Below are 23,733 nucleotides of genomic sequence, written 5' to 3'. Positions count from 1 at the left end.
ATTCTCTCCCTCCTTCTCGCTGCCCCTTCCTGGCTCATGCTGTCTCTCTTAAAATAAATAAATAAAACTTTAAAAAAGAGAGATATAAACATTAAAGCTTGTAAGTTTTTATATTTTAAAATTATCAAACAAAGGGTAATATATGTTTTTCTCCCTAAAATTTGGCTTTAAGTGAATAGATTTCTTTTGGAAAGTAACATTTTTCAGTTAAAATTAATACGCAGTTTTCAGTTGTGAAACTAAAACAAATTTTACCACCTATTTTTTTATTATTACTATTTTTTAATGTTTGTTTATTTTTGAGAGAGAGTATGACAGAGTGTGAGTGGGGGAGTAGCAGAGAGAGAGGGAAACACCGAATCTGAAGCAGGCTCCAGGCTCTGAGCTGTCAGCACAGAGCCCGACATGGGGCTAGAACTCACAAACTGTGAGATCATGACCTTAGCCGAAGTCGGATGCTTAACCAATTGAGTCACCCAGGCGCCCCTTACTGTTACTTTAACTGAATGTTGGCTTGTTGGCTATTTTTTGTCCTTTATTCTGTTGACTGGACCAATGTTATGATAATTGGCAATTATGGTAAGGCAGAGTTTAAGCAGGTAAATTACCAAAGGCATATAAATGTCTTTTCTCCACATCAATTAAAATAGAGTTAAAAAATAATTTAAATTTTGTTTTGGAGTCTGATACTTTGGTAAATGTTTTGTTTTGTTTTACCCATACTAAGAGATATGATTATAGGCTGCAGGGACTTATATTGGTTGAATAATCAACTATATTACTAAATAGCAATATAAATAGAAGCATATTTATATAAATGTAATTCATTATTATTATGAAGGTAGATACTAAGTATTAGTACTGAGTGGCATATGCTATTTAAGAAACGAGGGGCCTAGCTCCTTAGTTAATACATATTCTGCCAATCTCTGAAGTTTATTTTAGAAGCAATACTTTAATGTTAAAAAGTAAAAAGAGAGCGAATCTCCATGTTTTTGGTATTAAAAAAGTAAGGATTCAGGTAGAGTCTAAGTTTAAAGTTACCTTCTTATATATATATATGTGTGGTTCCCCAGTTTTTTCTTTCTGTGCATAGTGGGAGGACTATTTTAGTCTATGTATAGACAAAGTGGAACAGGCCAAGTCTTTTTTTAAATATAAAATTGGGTCATGTGCAGAGGTACTAGTCCCAATTCAGTTGTTAATTAATGACAGATATATGGCCCATAAAATTAACTTTGTTTCTTTGATCTCCTTTTAAAATTTTTTTTGTTTTGTTTTGTATGAAAAATCACTTGTTGTCTACAATTCATGAGCAAGGTTTTTTGCTCAGTTTAAGGGCACAATGCATAAGTCTTACAAATATTAGAAAATTAATTTTTATGTGATTCATATGTTGGAAGAACTTCTTGTTGCTTATTCTTTTATTTTAATTCTTTGACTTATCTGCAGACTAAGAAACAACTGGGGGTGTGGAGTTCAGAATTATCTTTAAGCCTTTTAGAATACAAACTTGTTGGACCAAGGGTACCAGTTTGCCCTGAGTCCATTCAGGAAGATTTAATTTTATCAGTGTGTTCCAAACAATAGTACACATAAGGATCCCATAGAGTATTTAAAAATACAGATTCTTGACTACCACTTCCCAGTGTCTCTGGGATATGACTCAAGAATTTTAAATTTTATTTTATTTTATTATATTTTTTAACGTTTATTTATTTTTGAGACAGAGAGAGACAGAGCATGAACAGGGGAGGAGCAGAGAGAGAGGGAGACACAATCTGAAACAGGCTCCAGGCTCTGAGCTGTCAGCACAGAGCCCAACGCGGGGCTTGAACTCACGGACCGTGAGATCAGGACCTGAGCCGAAGTCGGACGCTTAACCGACCAAGCCACCCAGGCACCCCAAGAATTTTAAATTTTAAAAAGCATTCCTAAATGAGGCTGATCTAGATCATCCTTTGACCACCTGTTAAGAAACACTAGTTTACATAGTGTTAATACTGTTGCTGTCACTTTTGTGAGTCCCCTGGACTAGGCAAGTGCCCCAGATTATTGAGGAAAATAAAATTGGGAAATAAAGCACATAAAAAATCATACATAATCCTATTATCCAGAGAAAAATGACCATGTTTAGTTGGTTTTTCTTCATACTTTAAAATTTTTAGTTGGAACTTAGTTGGGTGTTAGAAGCAGCTTTATATTCTGCTATTCTCATTAACCTCAAAATTTTTATTGTGTTATTAAAAATCATTAACATTTTCAGTGCCTCACTGAAAAAAAATATATTATTGCCTCATATATCATTATTTACTTAACCATTCCTCTGTTGCTGAATGTTTAGATGATTTCTAATTTATTTCTGATAAATAACATTGGAATGAACATCTTTGTGGGAAAAACTTTTTTCTATACTTAGGATTTCCCCCCCTCTCTGCTCAGGGTTCTAAAAATATATATAAAAGCTTTTGAAACATACTTGCCAAACTGTTTGGCAAAAAGGTTCAGCTAACTGAAGTCACCAGCAGTAAACTGAAGCTCTTACATTCAACCTTCACCAGCATTGAGTGTGTTTGTTTTAAAAAAAAAAAAAAAAAAGTATTTTTGGTTCACTAGACAAAATGGTGTATAATTATTTACATTCCTCTTTGTAGTTAATCTGTATTTATTTATGTGTAAAATTAGTTTGATATTTTATACTATTTTTTCTATCAGGAATTTGTATTTTTAAAAGTTCTTGAGGAAAATCCTTAGTGATCTCTAAGGAAATGCCTTACAGAGATGGCATTTTTCTTCAGTTTTTTTCAATGATTTGAGCAATTGACATAAACATACACAGTTTTCTTTTTGTCAGAGATGAGAGTATTAATAAAAATACTGAATCCTCTTCTGTTCTCTTTCTGTATACTTTGGAAGTTAAAGTATAAACTGATTTTAATCATGAAGTTAATTCTTTTCTATTCTTTTTTTAATGTTTATTTCTGAGACCGAGCATGAGTGGGGGAGGGGCAGAGAGAGAGGGAGACACAGAATCTGAAGCAGGCTGACGGCTCTGAGCTGTCAACACAGAGCCCTGTGCGGTGCTGGAACTCACAGACTGCAAGATCATGACCTGAGCTGAAGTTGGACGCTTAACTGACTGAGCCACCCAGGCGCCCTTTGAGTTAATTCTTAATTAAGAAAACAAAAGTCTTCTGCCAGATACTGTTTCTGACAGTAGATGAGCAACATACAAATGAACATCTGTCAAAAATTTTAACTGGTAGTAAGAATGTGAAATATTAAAATTTTACCATTCATTCATTGTCAATAAACCTCTTCTAACTACATGTCATTCTGTTTAAAATTGCTATTATATTTCTGATTTCAGACATAACTCTCCTTGATTTCTTAGTTTATCAATTTTGAAGAACATCAACAAAATTTGGAGATTCCTGGAAAAATTAGAGACCATTCTCCTTGTCCTCTCTTTGCAATATTTGATACTTGCATAATTATTTTCATTTGTTGTATTTTTCCCTTTGGTATTTTAAATAAGAAATGTAAACCTTTATCTCTGTACTGTTTAGTCAGTGAAACTGTATAGGTTTCCCCTTCCTGTGCTGATTTCTGGAAACTACCTCCAGGCAGAAAGCCTTGGAGTGGTCAGGGGACACCTCATTTGTTTCTTCTTTCCTGAGATTACAGTCCTGCGCTGCTTGTTGTTACAATGCCTGAAAATGCCCGTTTCCTGTATTTCATTCCCTTTTCTGAATGTTGGTGACAGGGAGATAATTTGGGATCTTCATGACTGGAAGTTGAAGTCTTGTAATGACTCCTTAATTGTTAAATCTAATACTCGTTCCAGAGCCCTTATATTGAATTCTTTGGAATGATACTGTCAAATTCCCCTTCTTTTGAAATTTTCTTCTCTTTGATTTTTTTAAATACCACCTTTTCCTGTTTAGCTCTTCTATCTCAGACTTTCCTTTCTTCCTTTTTTATTAGATCCTCTAACTTTGGTACTTTAATTATAGTAATTGCAATAATAATTATAACAATAACAACACTAGAGGTCACCATATTAAACCCTGTGCTAACTTTATACCTATATTTGCATTTTAATTCATAAAGCAACTGCTTAGTATTCTCCACAGTTCTGTTTTCCTCCTCCTCACATTCTGGATACTCTACTCTCTTAAGGTAATGGCCCCACCTGTATGCTGATGACTTACATTTATATTTTTAGCTCTCATTTCTATACTGAACGCCCCATCCTTGTAGCCAACACACAATCTGTGACTATTTTCAAAAGGCGCATCAACCTAATACAATCTGAATGGAATCCCTCTTCGCTTCTTTTTGTCCTGTTCTTTATCTTGGCATTATTTCACCTGTAGTTAAACACACTGACAAAATAAAAATATACTTCACATAAACAAACATACAGTCCGTATGCTAATGTAACCTCATTATTTCTTCAGTCTGGCCCTGCTGCTTCATTCCCACCATCCTTGTCTCATTGTAGCTTTCTTCATCTTCTGTCTGTACCTTTGTGCCAGCGTTAACAGCGCTCCGCCTCTGGTGTGTCCCTCCGTAATATTTCTCAGTTTTAAACCAGAGTGTATTTCCTGCCTTAAAGTCTTCAGCCCTCCTTGTTCTGTCATTGCTTCTCCTTAGATCTCTGTCTTGTTGCTCCTTTTACGTACTGTAGGAGTCACATCATTCCTTGACTGTGCCATGCTTTTTCCCCAAACTTTTGTTTGTGTTGCCTCCTGTATCCCCAACTTTTGCCTGGCTGACTCTTATTATTTATTCATTTCTAGAACTCAGTCACTTGTTTCCAGGTCTTTTTCCTTTTAGCTCCCACAGCATCCCATGCGTAGCTCTAGAGTCTTGTTGATTATCCACTTAAATGAGCTTTTGTTTCAGTTTCTTTTGCTGTATCACGAAGTCCCAGAAGACAGTACATTTTTTAGTTCATGTTTGTAACCTTAGCACCTAGTTAAGTGCTTGGCTCCCAGTTCATTTTTAGATAGTTTCTTTTCTTAAGATACTTTTTTAAAGTTTATTTATTTTTGAGAGAGGGGAAAACATGAGTGGGACAGGGACAGAGAGAGAGAGAGAGAGAAAGAAAGAAAGAGAATCCCAAGTAGTCTCTGCACTTCAACATAGAGCCCAGTGCAGGGCTCAAACTCACAAACTGGCAAGATCGTGCGTGACCCGAGCTGAAATCTTGAGTTGGACGCTTAACCGACTGAACCACGTAGGCGCCCCTAGATAGTTTCTGTCTTAAATGGTGACACAACCGTCCATCCTTTCCCAAGACTAGAAATATAGATGTTTTTCTAGTTTCTTCTCTCTTTATCACATGTAGCCAGTTCCAAGTCCTTGAATTTCACTTTCACTTGGGCGTTAGGTGTTTGTATTTTTTTGTTCACATGTTTGTTCGTTCATTCAACGAATTTCATTAAGTGCTACTTTGTGCTGGGCAGTGTACTAACTATACTGCTTGCTGGACATAGTGTTGAATTTGTAGGATTTATAGATTTTTTTTTTTTGCAGAAATCACATGTTTACAAGATAACTTTTTCCCTTTAGAAACAAAGGTTTGTCTGAATAGATAAATATAATTTTAGGCACCTAAGGAAAGTTTTATAAGTACGTATTCCTCATTTGGTTTTATACATTTCTTTTAAAGCTTATTTATATTCTTTTCCTATCGTGAATGAGGTTTTTTACATTGTTACATTTTCCACTGTGTCATTGCTCATGTATGAGAAACTGATCAGATGATCTTTTATCTGGCCAACTTATTAAATTTCTTAGTAGTTTTTCTGGACTTGGGTTTCCAGATATTTGTTATGTCATTGTCAGATATCAGGGTTTTTTTTCCTTTAGGTATTTATGAATTTAATTCATTTTTTATATCTTAGTACATTGCTTAGAATCTCCAATACAGTGTTGAATAAAAGCAGTGATATTTAGCATCCTAGTTTTTATTCTTTTAATGAAAATGCTTCTTATCAATCCTTGCTGTGATGCTTATTTTATTTTTAAAAAACTTTTTTAAATGTTTATTTTTTTGAGATAGAGGAAGCACGTGCAAGCGGGCAGGGGGCAGAGAGAGGGAGACATGGAATCTGAAGCAGCTTCAGGCTCGGAGCTGTCAGCACAGAGTCGTATGTAGGGCTTGAACTCATGAGCTGTGAGATCATCACCCAAGCCAAAGTCGGACTCTTAACTGACTGAGCCACCCACTCAGCTTAACTGACTGAGTGCCCCTGTGATATTCATTTTAAATAGTAATTTCTAAAGTCATATTAAGGAGACATCACACTTATTCCTTACTTGCTAAGAGTTTTATCCTGAATCCATGTTGAGTTTTATCAAATGGTGTCTGTGGAGAGGATTATGTGAATCTGTTAATGTAAAGAATTATAGTATGAGTGTTCCTAAAGATGGACTTTCTTAACATTTCTGGTTTTTTTTCTGATTTACTTACTTAGTACAGTGCTAGATTTGATTACTAATGTTTTACTTAGTATATTTTCATATATAACCAAGGTTGGTTTATAATTTTCTTCCATTTAGAATAACGCTAGTCTTATGAACTGTGTTGAAGCATTTCAATTTTTTTTTCATGTTTATTTTGAGAGACAACATGAGTGGGGGAGTGGCAGAGACAGAGTAGAGAGAGAATCCCAAGCGTGCTCCACTTTGTCAGCCCAGAGCCTGATGCGGGGCTCGAACTCACATGAGATCATGACCTGAGCCAAAATCGAGGAGTTGGGCACCCAACCAACTGTGCCACCCAGGCGCCCCGAAGCATTTCAGTTTTTTTTTAAGTAGAAAAACTGTTTAAATTTGCACTGTTTAAATAACAGGACTTGGTGGTTTCTTAAAGATAGAGTAGAATTTTCTATCAGTAGAATTTTCTATGAACATCTTTTAGAAAATGGCTGTCTCTTGGCTCTTTGTTTCCCTAAGTCTAGTAACATATCAGGAGCAAAGTAAGAATTTCTTTTAACACTTGTTGAATAAATATTCTCTAGAAAAGGTTCTGGGAAATGATTTGCTACATAGAATTATTTGTTGTATTAACAGAGTTCATTGTAGTCAGAGAAAAACATTGTTACCTTGGCTAATTCACCAGGATATGGAATTACTCTCAAAGAGAAATACTACATGGAAATCTGTCTTCATAGATTTTCTTCATAGATTTTCTTCATAGAAAGATGCTGTTCGGTGGTAGTCTGAATTCACAGCTAACATTTCAAGGAAAACAGTCTTAATTTGTATCATTGTGCATAATTACTATGTGTAAAAAAACCAAGGTAACAATTTTACATATGTATTCATGTTTGGAGTTATTTTACTGTTTTCTCTTTTAAATCTTATTCTTTGATTTAGATTCATTATAATTACTTTATAGGCAGGTAATATTTTAGAAGTTAAAGTACTTTAATTTTAATATAACTGACTCTGTATCCATCCACATTTCCCTTTTTAAATTCAGTATTTTTAAGCATTCATAAAACTCTGGATACATTATAGATGTAATTAAACATCTGCATATAATGCTAGGATTTATATAGTAAAGCAGTGGTTCTCAGTCAAGGTTAGTTTTGTCCCCAGGGGACATTTGGCAATGTCTGGAGACTTTTTAGTTGACACAGTGGGGGAATGCTGCTATCATCTAGTGGGTGGAGGCCAGAGATACCAGTAAACATTTTGTAACACACAAGATAGACCCCCCACAGCAAAGAATTATCAGTCCCAAAATGTTATGGTGCCCAGGTTGAGAAACCCTGTGGTAAAAGGAAAGATACATATACAAATATGAATACACAGTGTAGAAGGGTGTTCTCAGACATGTGCTTTTTTTCTTCAGCTATTAGAATTTTAAATTCAGTCATAGTGTCCTTATGCAAGTGTCTGAAGAATATTCTGCTCTTGACTGACATCTAGTGAGACATTTAAAAATAAAAAGTAAAGCTGGAAGTTGAGATTAAGCATGTAAATCAGTTCCTGCTAATGCTTATTTTTCCACTGTTAGGAAATTCACAAATGAGGAATCTAGGAAGAGATTAAATGATTTGTTTATGGCAACTGAGAAATTATTAGTTGAGAAGGAATAGAATGTAGTAAACTCTTAGCTGAAGAATTTATCTCCTTTATCTTTCACTTATGTATTCCTGATTTAATATTAGAGCTTAGAACATAAAATCTTTCTTTTGGTAGTTTTTTGAGTTACCCAGGTGTAAGGCTTTTTGTGTTTTAAAAGATTGTCTGAAATGATAGACTTTTAGAGACAAAGGAGACTGGTGTGATTTAATCTGATCCCCTCATATACAGAGATTTAAAAAATCAGTTTTGGAGAGATGAGGTGATCTAATCCAATGTCATACAACTTGTTAGTGCCAGATCTTGAACTGAAACCCACAGATCCTGACTTCTAGTGCACGATTCTTTTAGGATAAGGAAAAGTTACTAAGTACACTTTGGATTCTATTTGAAACTTTTATGTTTTCTTTAACCAAATCATGAATATTAATACCATTGCATTGTTTTTTCTTTAGAAAGAATATATACATCTGTATGTATGTTTTAAATAAATTTGTATGTATTTTCTGTGTCTCATGTTTCATTCAATTTTTATTTGTAAATGTTATGCCAGTTTAAACATGAATATTTCACATTTTCCACAGGCCACAACCCCTCCAAATCAAGGACGCCCAGATTCTCCTGTCTATGCTAATCTACAAGAACTGAAAATATCCCAGTCTGCTCTCCCCCCACTGCCTGGGAGCCCAGCAATTCAGATTAACGGAGAATGGGAAACTCATAAAGATAGTTCAGGGCGATGTTATTACTATAACAGAGGAACACAGGAAAGAACCTGGAAACCACCTCGTTGGACTCGGGACGCAAGCATAAGCAAAGGAGATTTCCAGAGTCCAGGAGACCAAGAGGTATGAGTGATTAAGGAAATCAACCAGTGACTTACCAAATTTTCTGTTTCTATTATTCAGGATAAAAGAAGTGAATAGGTTTGTTTCTTGGTATTAAAATAGTAGAACATTTGAAATCTTTAAGATACTAAATGTTCTTTCCAAGTTTCATTATATTCATGCTACTTTCTAATATCTAACTAATAGACAGTAGCTAACCTTATAATGTACTTACTAGTTCCAGAATTAACTCAAAGTTGCTTAGTGCCAGTTATAGAAGATACTAATTTGGTTATTGTTATTGCTGAATCAGTGACATTTTATAGAAAAAGGAAAGAAAATACAGATATGACTTAGCCAAACAAATAAAAACAAAGTTATTAACTGGTTAAAACAGACATTTTTCTATATTGGTGTGGTATGACTAAGATACTTTCCCAGTTTTTGTCAGTCAGAGGTACAACATCACTTTTTATTTATATGTAAGGAAAATGAGTAAATGTAATCCTTTGCTATAAATGAGCCACCCTGTAAAGTTTGACCATTCACTTTCAAGTCATTATTTTCTCTATCAAGTTTTCATACTACCTGTCCCCTACCTTTGTCTCACCTCTTTGAGGCTGGTGCAGTGAACTTGGCCAGCCATATTTTGAGTAAGTCTCATGTCAGAAGTCTGGAGGGATTCCTTAGGACTGTTCAAACATGCAGGAGAGGCTTGGGTAGAATTGATAGAACGGAATTAAAGTCTCCTGTTTGATAGACGGAAGCCCCTATGCCCGCATAGGACACCTTGGTCTTACAGAAAGTAGCTGGATTGTGTAATAAAAACAGAACTCCAGTCACATAGGAGCTGGAAAAATCAGGTAGCACATCTTGTATTTAGCAGAATCTAAAAGCTTTTTGTAGTTAATAACTCCTCTTGTCCTATTTTTCAGTTGGTTATTTATAGCTTTGGTTTGGTGGTAACTTGTACTTTTAGTGTTCAAGAATGAGATCGAGAATAGTGAGAGAAATTTGCTCATGTGTTACTATAATAAGAAAAATGTTGGGAAAATTATTTGAATTGTAGATCTAGAAAGATTTAAAATTATATTGTCCTGTGTATGAATAATAAAGTAAAATCTAATAATTTGGAAGAATTAGGGATTAAATTAAATTACAGAATAATTTAAAGGAATTTGAAGTATACACAGGAATTTTCAGTATGTTTTTTAGCTTTCCATTTTAATAAATACATGAGATTGATTTGTATATGAGAGTCTCAGTCTCTGCACAGATTGTTTCAAAATAGTTATTTCCATAGTAGCTGGAGCACATTTTCCAGTAACCTCTTGAGAAAGGTTGCATACGTTATATAATATTGAGACTTTATGTGTGAAAATGTTTATATATTTTTTTAATGTTTATTTATTTATTTTGAGAGAACGAGAAGGGGAGGGGCAAAGAGGAAAAGCAAGAATCCCAAGTAGGCTCAGCACTGTCAGCATAGAGCCCATCGCAGGGCTCCATCTCAAAAAGCATGAGATCATGACCTGAGCTGAAGTTAAGAGTCAGCTGCTTAACTGACTGAGCCACCCAGGTGCCCCGAGAAGGTTTATATTCTGCTCTTATATTTAACTGATAGCTTGCCTGAGTGAGTATAGAATTCTAGGTTGGAAATCATTTTTTCTCAAAATCGGAAAGCATTTTGAACTTCACTTTATGGCTATATGGATCAACTGCTTGTAGGGAGTCTCCAATGTCAGAACCATTAGGTCTTTCCCTTTAGACTGAGTCTTCACAGAAGTCTTAAAATCTTCCAGGAAAGTAAGGGTTGCCAGGGTCTTGGTAGTCAGCATTTAGTGTGCGTTTAGTCTCTCCTCTTTCTGCTTGGTACTCATGTCCCAGTTGTGTGTGTTGTCTTTCAAATCAGAATCTTTTTTCCCTCTTAAGAGGGAGTGAATTCCTGTACTTCTGCTGGGAAAAGGGAAGGGTGCACACCTAGCGGTCAGGCCTGAAGGAAAGGGATTCTGGCAATTTTAGTGCTCATTGCAATACCCTCTCTTCATCCCCAGTTCAAAGAGGACCTAATACTGTCAGTTCCTGAGCCATTTGAAGATTCTGCTCTGTAAAGTGGTTGGATTTCACTTCCCTCTCCAACTCCACCCACTACCCCCACCATTTTAGACTTTGCTCTTTGCAGATAATTTAGTCTTTTGTTCATCTGCTTCTCAGCTTCCAGAGTTTTGTGACTATTGTCTCTTCTTGTGTTCTCCCTGTTCTTGGGAGTTTAGGTCTTTTTATTAAAGCATATTTGAGTACTTCTAGTGGGGATTGAGAGGAAATAAGTGTTCAATCATCCATCTAATTCAGGCGTATTATTTTAGTGTTTATTATTTTTTTTTTTTTTAATTTTTTTTTTTCAACGTTTTTTATTTATTTTTGGGACAGAGAGAGACAGAGCATGAACGGGGGAGGGGCAGAGAGAGAGGGAGACACAGAATCGGAAACAGGCTCCAGGCTCCGAGCCATCAGCCCAGAGCCTGACGCGGGGCTCGAACTCACGGACCGCGAGATCGTGAGATCGTGACCTGGCTGAAGTCGGACGCTCAACCGACTGCGCCACCCAGGCGCCCCTATTTTAGTGTTTAGAACAGTTGTTCTCAGCTGGAGATGGTTTTGCCTCCTGGTGACACTCCATGTCTGGGGACATTTTTGGTTGTTAGAACTCGGGGAGGGCTATTGGCATTGATTGGGTGGGTAGAAGCCAGAGGTGCTATCAAACACCCTATGATATGAAAGAAAGCTCCCACAATGAAGAATTATCTGGTCCTAAATGTCAGTAGTGCTGCTGTTGAGAACCCTGCCTTATAAGTGTTAAGGTGCATGTATATCAAAGTCTAAAGTTAGTATCTTCTTGCTCTTTAAAGCCATACAAGAATCGTGTGCTGTTTGCTGTTCTTGTCTTTTATTTCTGTTTTTAGCCCCTTCTTTGTACATGGTGTCTCATAAAATTTGTCCTTGTATTTAGCACTTTCTTTTCTCACACTCCTTTATGCAAATTAGATATCTTGGTTAACTTTTGGTTAACTACTGTCTTAAGTATGTACTTTTAAATTTTCTTAGTGAAGATTTATTAGTGATAGAATCTAGTTTTGTCTGAAAATTTAATTTTCCTCATTTTTGAAGAATATCTTTACTTGATAAACAGTTCTGAGTTGACTGTTTTTTCCTAGTTCACTGACTATTTTATTCTCCTGTTTTCAGGCTTTCATTGTTGATATTGCAAATTCAGCTCTCAGTTTGATTGTCATTCCTTGTCTGTTCTCGCTGGCAGCTCTTAAATTCCATGTCTGTAATTTTCCTATGATGTGATTAGGTGAGGGTATCTTTATTTCCTGCCAGGGTTTTTTTGAGGTTCTTGAACTTGAGGAGCCCTGTCTTTGATTAGTTCTAGAAAATTCTTGGTCATCTATATATAGCCTCTGTCCCATTTTCTCTTTCCTCTCATTCTGGAACTTTGATTAGAGGAACATTTAATCTGCTTACATTGGTCATGTCTCTTGATTTCCCTTATACTTGTGTATTATATCTCTAGGTCTCTCTGTGCTTCTCAATTTTTAGATGTAGTTCCAGTTCACTATTCTTCACCTTTATTTGTTTTTGCATCTTTTTTCTGTAAGTTTATTTATTTATTTTGAGAGAGACAGAGAGAGTGTGAGCAGGAGAGGGCAGGGAGAGGGAGACACAGAATCTCAAGCAAGCTCTGCACTGACAGTCCCAATAGGGGGCTCAAACTCACAAATGGTGAGAGACATCATGACCTGAGCCGAGATTAAGAGTTGGACACTGAACCGACTGAGCCACCCAGGATCCCCCTTCTTTATTTGATATTAAACCAATCCTTGAATTTTAAAAACCTGTTAGTTTTTATTTATCTGGGGAGCTTCTCCATCTTGTTACTTTGGAAAGTTTTAAACCTAAAGAATAGAATAGTGAACATCCATATACTACATAGCCTTATTAGTCAAGATTTACCAGTTTTAAATTTTGCTACATTTGCTTTATTTCTCTCCCTCCTTCTGCTCTCTACCCTCCAGTAATTTTCTTCTGAACCTTTTGGATAAGACAACATAATATTTTATTTTCTAAGGATAAGGACATTTTCTAGCAAACCTTTTTTTTTGGTGGAAAATAATTTATCATACTCAAGTTTAATATTGGAATACTATTTAATACATAGTTAATATTCAGTGTTTCTCATTTGTCAAGTAATATCCTTTACATTTTTTTTCCTGCAATAAAAGATCCAGTAAAGGATCATATATTTCATTTGTCCTATCTTTCTTTAGTCTTTTATTTTTTATAATTCTAGTATATAAAGTCTTTAAGAGTTGGATTATGATGCTTTTTTGCTGTCTCTAACTTATAGTGTTTTGTTTCACATCTTGTCCGTGTGTGTGTATTTTAAGATGAGATTATAGTTCATATATAGGAAGTCTTTAGTGCTGGGGTTGACAGTCTGTTCCATCAGAGGGGATTTGCTTTTGTTTCTGCCAGGAAGTTAGTATCCTGTGAACATTTGAAACTGAATTTTCAGCTTTAGTTTTTACAGGCCACCTAGGTAGTAGTAATTTGGATTGCATGAAGACTGGTTTGTGGCTGGAGATTCTCCCATTTTCCCTCCCATTCTTCCATTATTTGGGAAGATTCCCGTGATTTCTCTTGTGTGGAATAAAGGGACAAAATTTGTTTCTGGTTAACTGATAATCTGAGGGTATAATTCTTTGGGGTCCCAGTTCTTTATTTTCAGGGGGGAATTCTGTTAGACTCCCTACTTTTGGTAGTCTTGAGTTCTGTTTCCCAATGCTTCATGACTTTGAAAAGTAATGTTCTAGTTTGGGGATTGGCAAATGCCTTCAAAGAGAAAGCTGGTCTTTATATTCTTCTTATGCTTTTGGATTCTTGCTTCTACTTAGTTTTGACTTCTGAGTATTTCTTAGTCAGTTTCTTGCTTCTTGATAATTTTTTTAAAAAAATTTGGGGCACCTGGGTGGCTCAGTCTGTTAAGTGTCCAACTTCAGCTCAGGTCATGATCTCGTGGTTCATGAGTTTGATCCCCGCATCAGGCTCCTGTGCTGACAGCTCAGAGCCTGGAAACTGCTTTGGATTCTGTGTCTCCCTCTCTCTACCCCTACTCTGCTCGTTCTTTGTCTCTGTCTCTCTCAAAAATAAACTTTTTTTTTTTTTAAAGAATGTGTTAAAAAATTTAATATATTAGGGGTGCCTGGGTGGCTCTGTCAGTTAAGCGTTGGACTCTTGGATTTGACTCAGGTCATGATCCTACGGGTTTGTGAGATCAAGCCCCACATCAGGCTCTGTGTTGACACAATTCTTGCTTGGGATTCACTCTCTGCTCCTCCCCTGCTCATTTTCTCTCTCAAAATAAAAAAAATTAATATTTTAAATTGTTTTAATCCAGGTACCCATTTCAGTACCTCCCTGTCATTCCCCTGTAAATGGGACATCTGTGTAGCCCCCTTTATTTCTACTAGGCCATGTTTGCTGCAAAATATATACCCCAAAGTTACTGAGCTAAGTATGCTGCTGAATGGAATTATGAGTATATAGCACAGTTAACATTGACAATGCTTGCCAAAAATAATCTTACTTTTATTTAATTGCCACTAAATAGCTCCTTTCTAGCAGTAAACAATCAAGATCTTCAAAGTACTCCTGGTTCTGTAATGAAACACATTGAGATACTGGAGGTTTCTTTTCATGGAAGAAAGGAACATCTTACTGCACAAAAATTGGGAAATGATGGGAGCATTTTGCCAAGTAGAAAGTCATATTTACAAAAAAATTGATTTAGTAACTTTGTTTCCTAAATTAATTTTACTAGTTTTTTTTATTCAGGTATAATTAACATATAATATTTTGTTAGCTTCAGGTATACAACCTAATGATTCAATATTTGTAAATATTATAAAATGATCACCACTATCTAGTTAATATCTGTCACCACTTGATTATAGAAGTTTTTGTCTTGTGATGAGAAGTTTTAATATCTACTCTCTTTGCAACTTTCACATATGCAATACAGTATTATTAACTGTGGTTGCCATGCAGTACATTATATCCCCATGACTTACTCACTTTGTAACTGAATTTCGTGCCTTTTGTCTCCTTTGTTCATTCAACCTGCCTTCCCCATCTCTGGCAATCACCAGTTTATTCTCTGCATCCATGAGCTTGTTTTGTTTGGTTTTGAGGACTCTACGTAAGTGAGATCATATAGTATTTGTCTTCTCGCTATGATTTACTTCACTTAGCATAATGCCCTTAAGGTCCATCCATGTTGTCACAAATGGTAAAATTTCATTCTCTTTTAGGGCTGAATATTATTCTACTGTATAGATTTCTTTTCTCTATTTCTAAAAGATTTTCTTGTACTTTGCCTACGTGAACTTATATTTTAAGTGGCCTCAATTAAATAAAAATAAATTCTGATTTTTGCAATAAGTTTTCATTAAAAAAAATTCCTGTTACAGAACATATATAGCGCACTTTATGCAAGGCTTCTGTAAAGTTGTTTATGTCAGTTTTTGTGTTATGTTATTATTAGTATGTTTGTATCTTTAAGTTACATTGAGAATCTACACATTTTATTATTTTAGACCATTTAGTATTTTAGTATTCTGTGGTGGGAGAAAATGCAGTCTGATTAAGTAAGATTTAATTGTAGAAACTATTTTACCTAAAAGTGACCCAGGAAAGGTCATTAGCACATGAGAGTTAATCTAGTAAATATTTGTTGAATTAATGACATTTAAGGGCAGTAAGTAAATTGCTACTCACATTATGATACTTCTTGTTTGAAAAAAGCAGAGATTAGGTTTTCTCCGTCTCAATCGCTTGTCTTATATGTCTGGATTCTCTCATGCTTTTATTTATTTTTATTTGTTTTTAAAAATTTTTAATCCTTATTTTTGAGAGAGAGAGAGAGAGAGAGAGAGAGAGAGAGAAAGAGAGACAGAGTGTGAGCAGGGGAAGGGCAGAGAGAGAGGGAGACACAGAATCTGAAGCTCCAGGCTGTGAGTTGTCATCACAGAGCCCTGCATGGGGCTTGAACTCATGAACTGTGAGATACGACCTGAGCCAAAGTCGGAAGCGTGACCGACTGAGCCACCCAGGCGCCCCTCTCTCATGCTTTTAAAAGTAAAGTATACCTAAGTTACTTCCATACTGAATTTTTTCATCTATTATGTTTGAATTTTTTTAATATTATTTTTTGTTGTTTTGAAGTTCAGTTCCCAACCATCTTTAATAAACGTTTGGTTGAATGAGTTAGGAAATCTTGCCAATAATTTAGAATATAAAATACAGTATTATAAAACTAATGTCTCTTACCTCTCAGTTTCACACATTTAAAAAAATCATTCAAGATCTATTTTTCGAACACTGTCAGGCATTTGTCTAGGAACTTGTATATATAGGTGAGTGAGAATTTTTAAGAAACTCTGTCTAATGAAGTACCCTCATCCCTATTTTGCTTACACATGGATGTGTATACCCATACACACATTCCTGTCAGTTTTTAACCTGATTTTGGTTCAAAAGCAGCATTAAATAGAAGGCAGCATTTTTATCTCTCAGTCTGAAAACATTGTTTTCAGTTTTATTATAGAGAATTTTTCCAGGGTTGCATTATTGTGCTAAAATAACCATTATTAATTTCACCTTACCACTTACAGTGTACTCTTTGAAAGACTAACAATTTGTTTTGAAAATATTAAGATATAGTCAAGATATCTTAGTGCTTCAGCCAAATACAGTTTATTGCTTAGATTTGCAACTGCTGCATATATTTTTTTTTTCAAAGAAGAAAAATACTTATGTTTCTGACTATTTATAGCTTCTTTCATCAGAAGAAAACTACCACAGCATTTGTTACAGCCAGTCAGATAGGCAGTGTGGTTCTCCTCCAAGGGGTTGGTCAGAAGAGTTGGATGAACGTGGGCATACCTTATATACCAGTGACTATACTAATGAAAAGGTACATTCTTTTTTTCTCATCTAGTTTTCTTGGCAGAATCTTCTCATAAAGTAGTTGTGTACTCAAGTTTGGTATTTTAAAAACTCATGAAAATATTCTTTATTGTAATTTTGTAGTCATGGCAATTGACAACATGAAAACTCACTATAACTATTGATTCATGGTTTTAAACTTTATAATTACAGTGATTCTTGTGGTGTCAAAACCCATTTAAGACAAATCTTTATAAGAGTAGACCTATTGAGTGTCATTCTGTTTAAACTTCTTCAATAAACATATTTCTTTATATTTTTTGGGGGGGGAATGGTTTTTAGGGAATCGTTTTCTCAGCATGTGTCACTATGATAAACCGCTTCACTTTCTGTGCTTTTTATTTTATAACCAAGTTACGTAAAACAAAAACCATGAGTCTAGTTATTTTATGATTGATTAACTATTTTGGGAATGCATATTGAAATTTTATGTATTATATCTCGTGTCATCAGAGAAGGTAAGGTTGTGCTTGCCTAGAGAATAGACCTTTGGGAATAAATGGAGATGGGCTTTTACCCCTCATTTCTGCTTTAATTATTTCACACTAGAACATAAGGAAACATTAGTTTTCATTTATTTCACAATTTTGTTTATATTAGCAGTGCTTGGTCTTTTGCCCCACATATTCCCTGTATTATTTTATACGAAGTTTTATTAGTATTACTTAAATCATGTTGAGTAAGAAATTTGTTGGCTACAGGAGGTAATTCCTAAGGGTTTGCATTAAGTTTGGCTTAAATTGTTCAATAGTTTTATATTTGAAGATTAAAAAAAAATTTCTCTTGTTAATTTCTCAACCTTGTTTTCAGAGTGAGTGTGGCTCTGTGTCTGGTGTATATGTGTATCTGTGTATCTTTGTTACATATTTCTTACATTAAGTGGTGCTTGACATTGGAACTAGCTTGACACACTGGAAGAAAGAGAGAGAAAAGAAATTCAATTAAAGAAATTAATATTGAGTTTACTTATTTTTACCAAACTTAAAATACAAATCTATTAGTATAAGTTTGTAAATTTCTTTTATAGTGTTCTTGAGCAAGTAGAATAAAATTCCTAAGAAAATATCTAATATCTCTGGTTGTATAAGCTTAAACTTACTTAAATTGAAAAAGTAACACCTATTTTGTTTTTATAGTGGCTCAAGCATGTTGATGATCAAGGTAGACAATATTACTACAGTGCAGATGGATCTCGGTCAGAATGGGAATTGCCAAAGGTAATAAATCTTAACACTGAATTTCTGTTTTAAATAGCAGATAAAATATTATCTGAAAATGGCTTCAGCAGATTTACTTAAAATTTTTATTCAACCTTTAAAGAACAAGACTTTTTTTTCAGAATTCACTGAGAATCTTTTTGGTAAATTTTTCTAAGATGTGTATTATCTTTATAATACTATATAATACTGATAATTTCTATTCAAAAATTCTGGTTTAACTTGAAATCAGTTTTTCATCGTTCCTAGAAATAAGCATCCCCTTCAGTGCCAATAATGACATCTTATATCTAGTTATCTTGAATATATTGAATTTTCTACGTGAGGTTGGTTTTACATTTAATCTTTTTTTTTTTTTTTAGTGTTTATTTATTTTTGAGGGAGGATAGAGCACACAAAAGCGGGGGGTGGGCAGAGACAGAGGGACAGAGGATCCAGAGCTGGCTCTGCACTGACAGCAGCAAGCCTGACGCGGGGCTCGAACTCACAAACCGTGAAATCATGACCTGAGCCAAAGTCAGATACTTTACCGACTGAGCCATCCAGGTGCCCCTAATCTTTTTTTTTTTTTTTTTAGGAGGAAAAAAAAAGCAGCTCAATATTCCAGCTTATTCTCATATGTAAATATGTGTTGTAATTGTGTCAGTAATTAGCAGCATGTGCTGATAAGATATTCTGGGCTCTCACTGGATATCTCCTTTCAGATAAGTACACTAGGGTTGAGTTTAAAAGGCAGCAGGTTTCAGAGTGGTCATGTGCTTGTCACTAGTAGTATTGAGATCATTTTAAATGATATCGAGCAGGCTTTTAAATTTTAATTGGTATTTTGATGTTTTAGAAAACAGCCATAGTCAGCAGACGTATCTGTAGTGTTAATTATCAGGTAAACTTCAGTTTTTAAAAAAATTTGTCTCTTTACCAAAGTCAGTCAATTTAAAGAAAAGTATTAGTATAAAGATACATATAGAAAAACTCACTATGTGTTACTAAATTGAAGATTGGGAAACACTATCTAGTAAAGTAGTAATGATGGTGGTTTCTTCCTATGTGAAGGTTATCTGCCTCTAATTCTTTTATGAAATTATAAGGGTTGATATTAGTAGAAAAAGATGAACCGCTTGTACTTGACTTTTAAGAACATCTTTGTGGCCTATCTTGAGGCACTAGCATAAGAACTCCATTATAAGTCTGGCAGCTTTTATTTTTAGTATTATCTTTTAATTTTGAGAGAGAGAAAGCGAGAGAGAGAGAGAGAGAGAGAAAGAGAATAAGAATATGAATCACAAGCAAGCTCCATGCTATCAGCGTAGAGCCTGACCTGGGGCTCGATCTCATGAACTGTGAGATCATAACCTGAGCTGGAATAGAGAGTCAGACACTTAACCTATTGAACCACCCAGGTGCCCTTAAGTCTGACACCTTTTAAAATGTTTAGATTTCAGTGCGCTTGGGTGGCTCAGTCATTGAAGTGTCTGACTTCCACTCAGGTCATGATCTCATGGTTTGTGAGTTCAGGCCCCACCTCAGGCTCTCTGCTGTCAACACAGAGCCTGCTCTGGATCCTCTGTCTCCTTCTCTGTCTGCCTCTCCCTCCCCTCTCTCTCTCAAAAATAAACATTAAAAAAATTTTTGTAAATAAAATGTTAAGATCTCAAAGAATGATGTAAGTTGCTATAATGCAAACTTGATAACATTCGGGGATAAGGGTTGGGGATAAAGGAAATAATAGCTCTTTTGGTTAATTCGACTATCAAGTACAGCTCCGGATTTTTCTTGTGTTTAAAAAAAGCCTTGTCAAATCTTCAAGTGACTATTTATATTCACATATTTTAGCACTTATTTTACACAGGTACTTTCTCTTTTGTCCAGCTCAGCAGAAAAAAGTATTTCATATTTTTAACCATTTTTAGTAGTTTCAAAATGAGAAGTTGTATTAAAATTTGTGTATAGACAATAGGTACTACTTGTTGGGCGCCTGGGTGGCTCAGTTGGTTAAGCCTCCGACTTCAGCTTAGTTCGTGATCTCATGGTTTTGTGAGTTCGAGACCCACATCAGGCTCTGTGCTGACAGCTCAGAGCCTAGAGCCTGCTTCGGATTCTGTGTCTCCCTCTCTCTGCCCCTCCCCCACTTGTGTTCTGTCTGTCTCAAAGATAAACACTTAAAAAAACACAAATGCTATCTGCAACATAATGTATTACTGGTTTTTTTTGGGTTTTTTTTGTTTTGTTTTATGTTTTTTTTTAAACATTTTTTTTAACGTTTATTTATTTTTGAGACAGAGAGAGACAGAGCATGAACGGGGGAGGGTCAGAGAGAGGGAGACACAGAATCTGAAACAGGCTCCAGGCTCTGAGCTGTCAACACAGAGCCCGACGCAGGGCTCGAACTCACGGACTGCGAAATCATGACCTGAGCTGAAGTTGGCTGCTTAACCGACTGAGCCACCCAGGCGCCCCTATGTTTTTATTTTTGAGAGAGAGCAATAGTGGCAGATGGGCAGAGAGACACAGAATCCTTATCAGGCTCCAGGCTCTGAGGTTTCAGCCCAGAATCTGATGCAGGGCTCGAACCCACGAACTGTTAGATCATGACCCGAGCCGAAGTCAGACACCTAACTGACTGAGCCACCCAGGCGCCTCCATGACATATTACTGTTAATGACGATAAGTTTTATATTTTAATTACAAAACTCCTTTATGCAAAGAGTTTTGAAGATACCACATTGTGGGTTTTCTTTTTCTTTGTAAGACTTAAGTTTTTTAAACAGTTTTAGGTTTACAACAAAATTGAGAGGAAGGTACAGAGATTTCTCAGATATCCCCTACACATGCATAGCCTCCCCCATTATCAACATTGCTTACCAGAATGGTATATTTTTTACTAAGGATGAACCCACATTGATACATCATAATCCCTGAAGTCCATAGTCTACTTTAGGGTTCATTCTTGGTATTGTATATTCTGTGTGTTTGGTTAAAAGTATACTGACACGTCCATCAGTATAATATTGTATGATGTATTTTCACTGCCCTGAAAATCTTGAATATCTTGAAAATCTTATGGATGGTGAGAGTCAAAATATGTAATACCTATGTGCTGGGAAAAGAATATGTATTTGGGGACATAATTATTCAATATTGAGAACTATGTAACAATGATTGATTGTATTGGGCTTATAAAATATGAGATCTGCTTTTACTTAAAGACATCAGAAGATAAATCTGCTGGAAATTTAGTTCACTGAAAGTGATTTAGATTATAGAAGGCCAATATTTTATTAATATATTATTAATTAAATAATTTAAACATATATTAAATTTTTGTTCCACTTGACAAATTCTCATTGTAGCTCATATAAGTATGTCAAATATCATTTGAGTTATAGAAAAATCTTATTGTATTACCTTCTTTCATAGTAGTTTCTGATTACCTGGAGTAATGAGATCAAACACAAGCTGCCTTTTGAGCGATTTGTCTCAGGTCAGGGTCCATTGAAAGAAGAGGCTTCCAGGATGACCTTATGTAAGGAGCAATTTGGAACCTGTACTTAACTGGTAGCTAAGTATTTGTTTGTTTTTGTATTAACTCCTATACTTTCCTTGGTCAAAAGACTTAAAAGTTCACTATTAAGAAACTTGTTTGTGGAGATGCCCTGGATGAAAGAAAGAAGAGAGGCAAGGGACTAAGTGATATCAAAACCTTTAAGGATAGTTCCACAACAATGGAAGTGAGTGCTGATTGTGACCAGGAGTGAGTCATTAGTTTTGTGATATTATTTCATTTTCTGCCAATATTTGCCACTTGGACAGAGTCAGAATGGGCAGTTTCTTGAACTTCTAACTAAATTGGATGTAGGGAGGTTTGATTTGGGTACAGTGGGAATGAGGAAAAAAGACAAAATGTTTTAGAACCATTATTTAAAGGATTTTTACTGTATGATAAAGAAAATTATAGGTTAAATTTTGTACTCTAAGCAATTTACCACTTAGTAAATCCAAAATAAATTCTATGAGATAGGTTTGTAACTCCCAGTGCAGATAGATATTAGAAACTTAGCTAACTATTTTATGAATATATCTTTGTCAGCTCTGTGTAGGTATTATAATGGATCCAAATGCATAGGGCATGGTCTTTACCCTCAAGGAGTTTGCTGTAAATTTGGAAAGAAGAAACATGTTCATATGACAGCTAAGTGAGACAGAATACATACACACATACATTTATGCATACCTGGTTCTAAATTGGGTGTAGGTGAAGGGGATCATAAAACTAGACAGGAGCAGGGTACCTGGGGGCTTAGTCGGTTGAATGTCCGTCCAACTTCGGCTCAGGTCATGATCTCACATTTTGTGAGTGCAAGCCCTGTGTTGGGCTCTCTGCTGTCAGCATAGAACCTGCTTTGGGTCCTCTGCCCATCTCTCCTTTTCCTCCCCCACTCGTGTCTTCTCTTTCTCTCTCTCTCTCTCTCTCTCTCTCAAAAATAAATAAACAAACAAAAAACTAGACAGGAGGAAGGACTGGGAGAGAAAAATAAGGATGAATGAAAAGAGAACAAAACAAAATATCCCCCACTCAAAATGAGTCTGGTTCCAAAATTCTAAGTAAAACACATAAAGAACCCCAACACTTATATAAACATGAAAAAATCCAGAATCAGAACATTGTACTCCAGTTGAAATTACTTTTTAAAATAACTTAATGAAGACTTTATAAATATGTTATAGATGTCTAGAGTTAAATGAAGTCTTTCATTTAAAAAGAACAAGAAATTATGAAAAATAAATACAAATGATATTTTAATAGGTGAATATGATAAAAAATAAATTGGAAATATTTCAGGTGAGGGACGCCTGGGTGGCATAGTCGGTTGAACATCTGACTTTGGCTTAGGTCATGATCTCACGGTTTATTGAATTTGAGCCTGGCATCTGGCTCTCTGTGATCAGCATGGAGCCCACTTTGAATTCTCTGTCCCCCCGCCCCTCTCTGCCCCTCCGCTTATGTGCACTCTTTCTCTCTCTCTTAAAAATAAATAAAACATTTTAAGAAAAGAAATATTTCAGATGAAGAGATAGTGCAATAAAAAGTGTAGGTAGTCAGTAGTGTAAACTACAGACAGAAGGGCAGAAAGATAACAAATATTAAAGCATAGTTAAGAGAAATGGAAGATGGGTGAGAGGTTTCCTGTATTCATATACTAGGAATTCCAGAAGAGGAGAATGGAGAAAAGATAGGGAAATAATATTTAAAAATATAATTTCTAGGAATTTTCTAAAATTGAATGAAGGCATGAGTCTTTAACTAGAAAATATGCCTTAAATACTGACTAGGATATATAAAAATAAATCTACGTGTTGACAAACTTTACTGGATATTCAGAACTTCAATATAGGGAGACAGTTGTAACAACCATCAAAGGGTAAAGGACCATATTACCTACTGTGGTAGAGTGCATCATTGGATCCGTTCTGCACCCACTCCTGTATCAGTGCTCTTTGCTGTATGCCTTGTA

The 23,733-nt window shown here is 35.4% G+C and overlaps 1 protein-coding gene across 4 annotated transcripts in view; it reads left to right on the top strand.

Annotated features, from left to right (window-relative positions):
• ARHGAP12 (Rho GTPase activating protein 12) overlaps window positions 1-23,733 on the top strand; it is a 121,957-nt gene that overhangs the window by 56,380 nt on the left and 41,844 nt on the right. For 3 of the 4 annotated variants that reach the window (XM_049624778.1, XM_049624776.1, XM_049624777.1), the window contains 3 exons: window positions 8,691-8,954; window positions 16,831-16,971; window positions 18,140-18,220. In XM_049624778.1, the coding sequence (XP_049480735.1) occupies window positions 8,691-8,954; window positions 16,831-16,971; window positions 18,140-18,220 (486 nt within the window). The remainder of the gene's footprint in view (window positions 1-8,690; window positions 8,955-16,830; window positions 16,972-18,139; window positions 18,221-23,733) is intronic. The other variant, XM_049624779.1, reaches the window with a different exon arrangement.

Source organism: Panthera uncia, chromosome B4 (assembly GCF_023721935.1).
Source record: "Panthera uncia isolate 11264 chromosome B4, Puncia_PCG_1.0, whole genome shotgun sequence".
NCBI classification, from domain to species: domain Eukaryota; kingdom Metazoa; phylum Chordata; class Mammalia; order Carnivora; family Felidae; genus Panthera; species Panthera uncia.
Note: the sequence above shows the minus strand (reverse complement) of the source record. Positions and strands in the feature narration are given on the sequence as shown.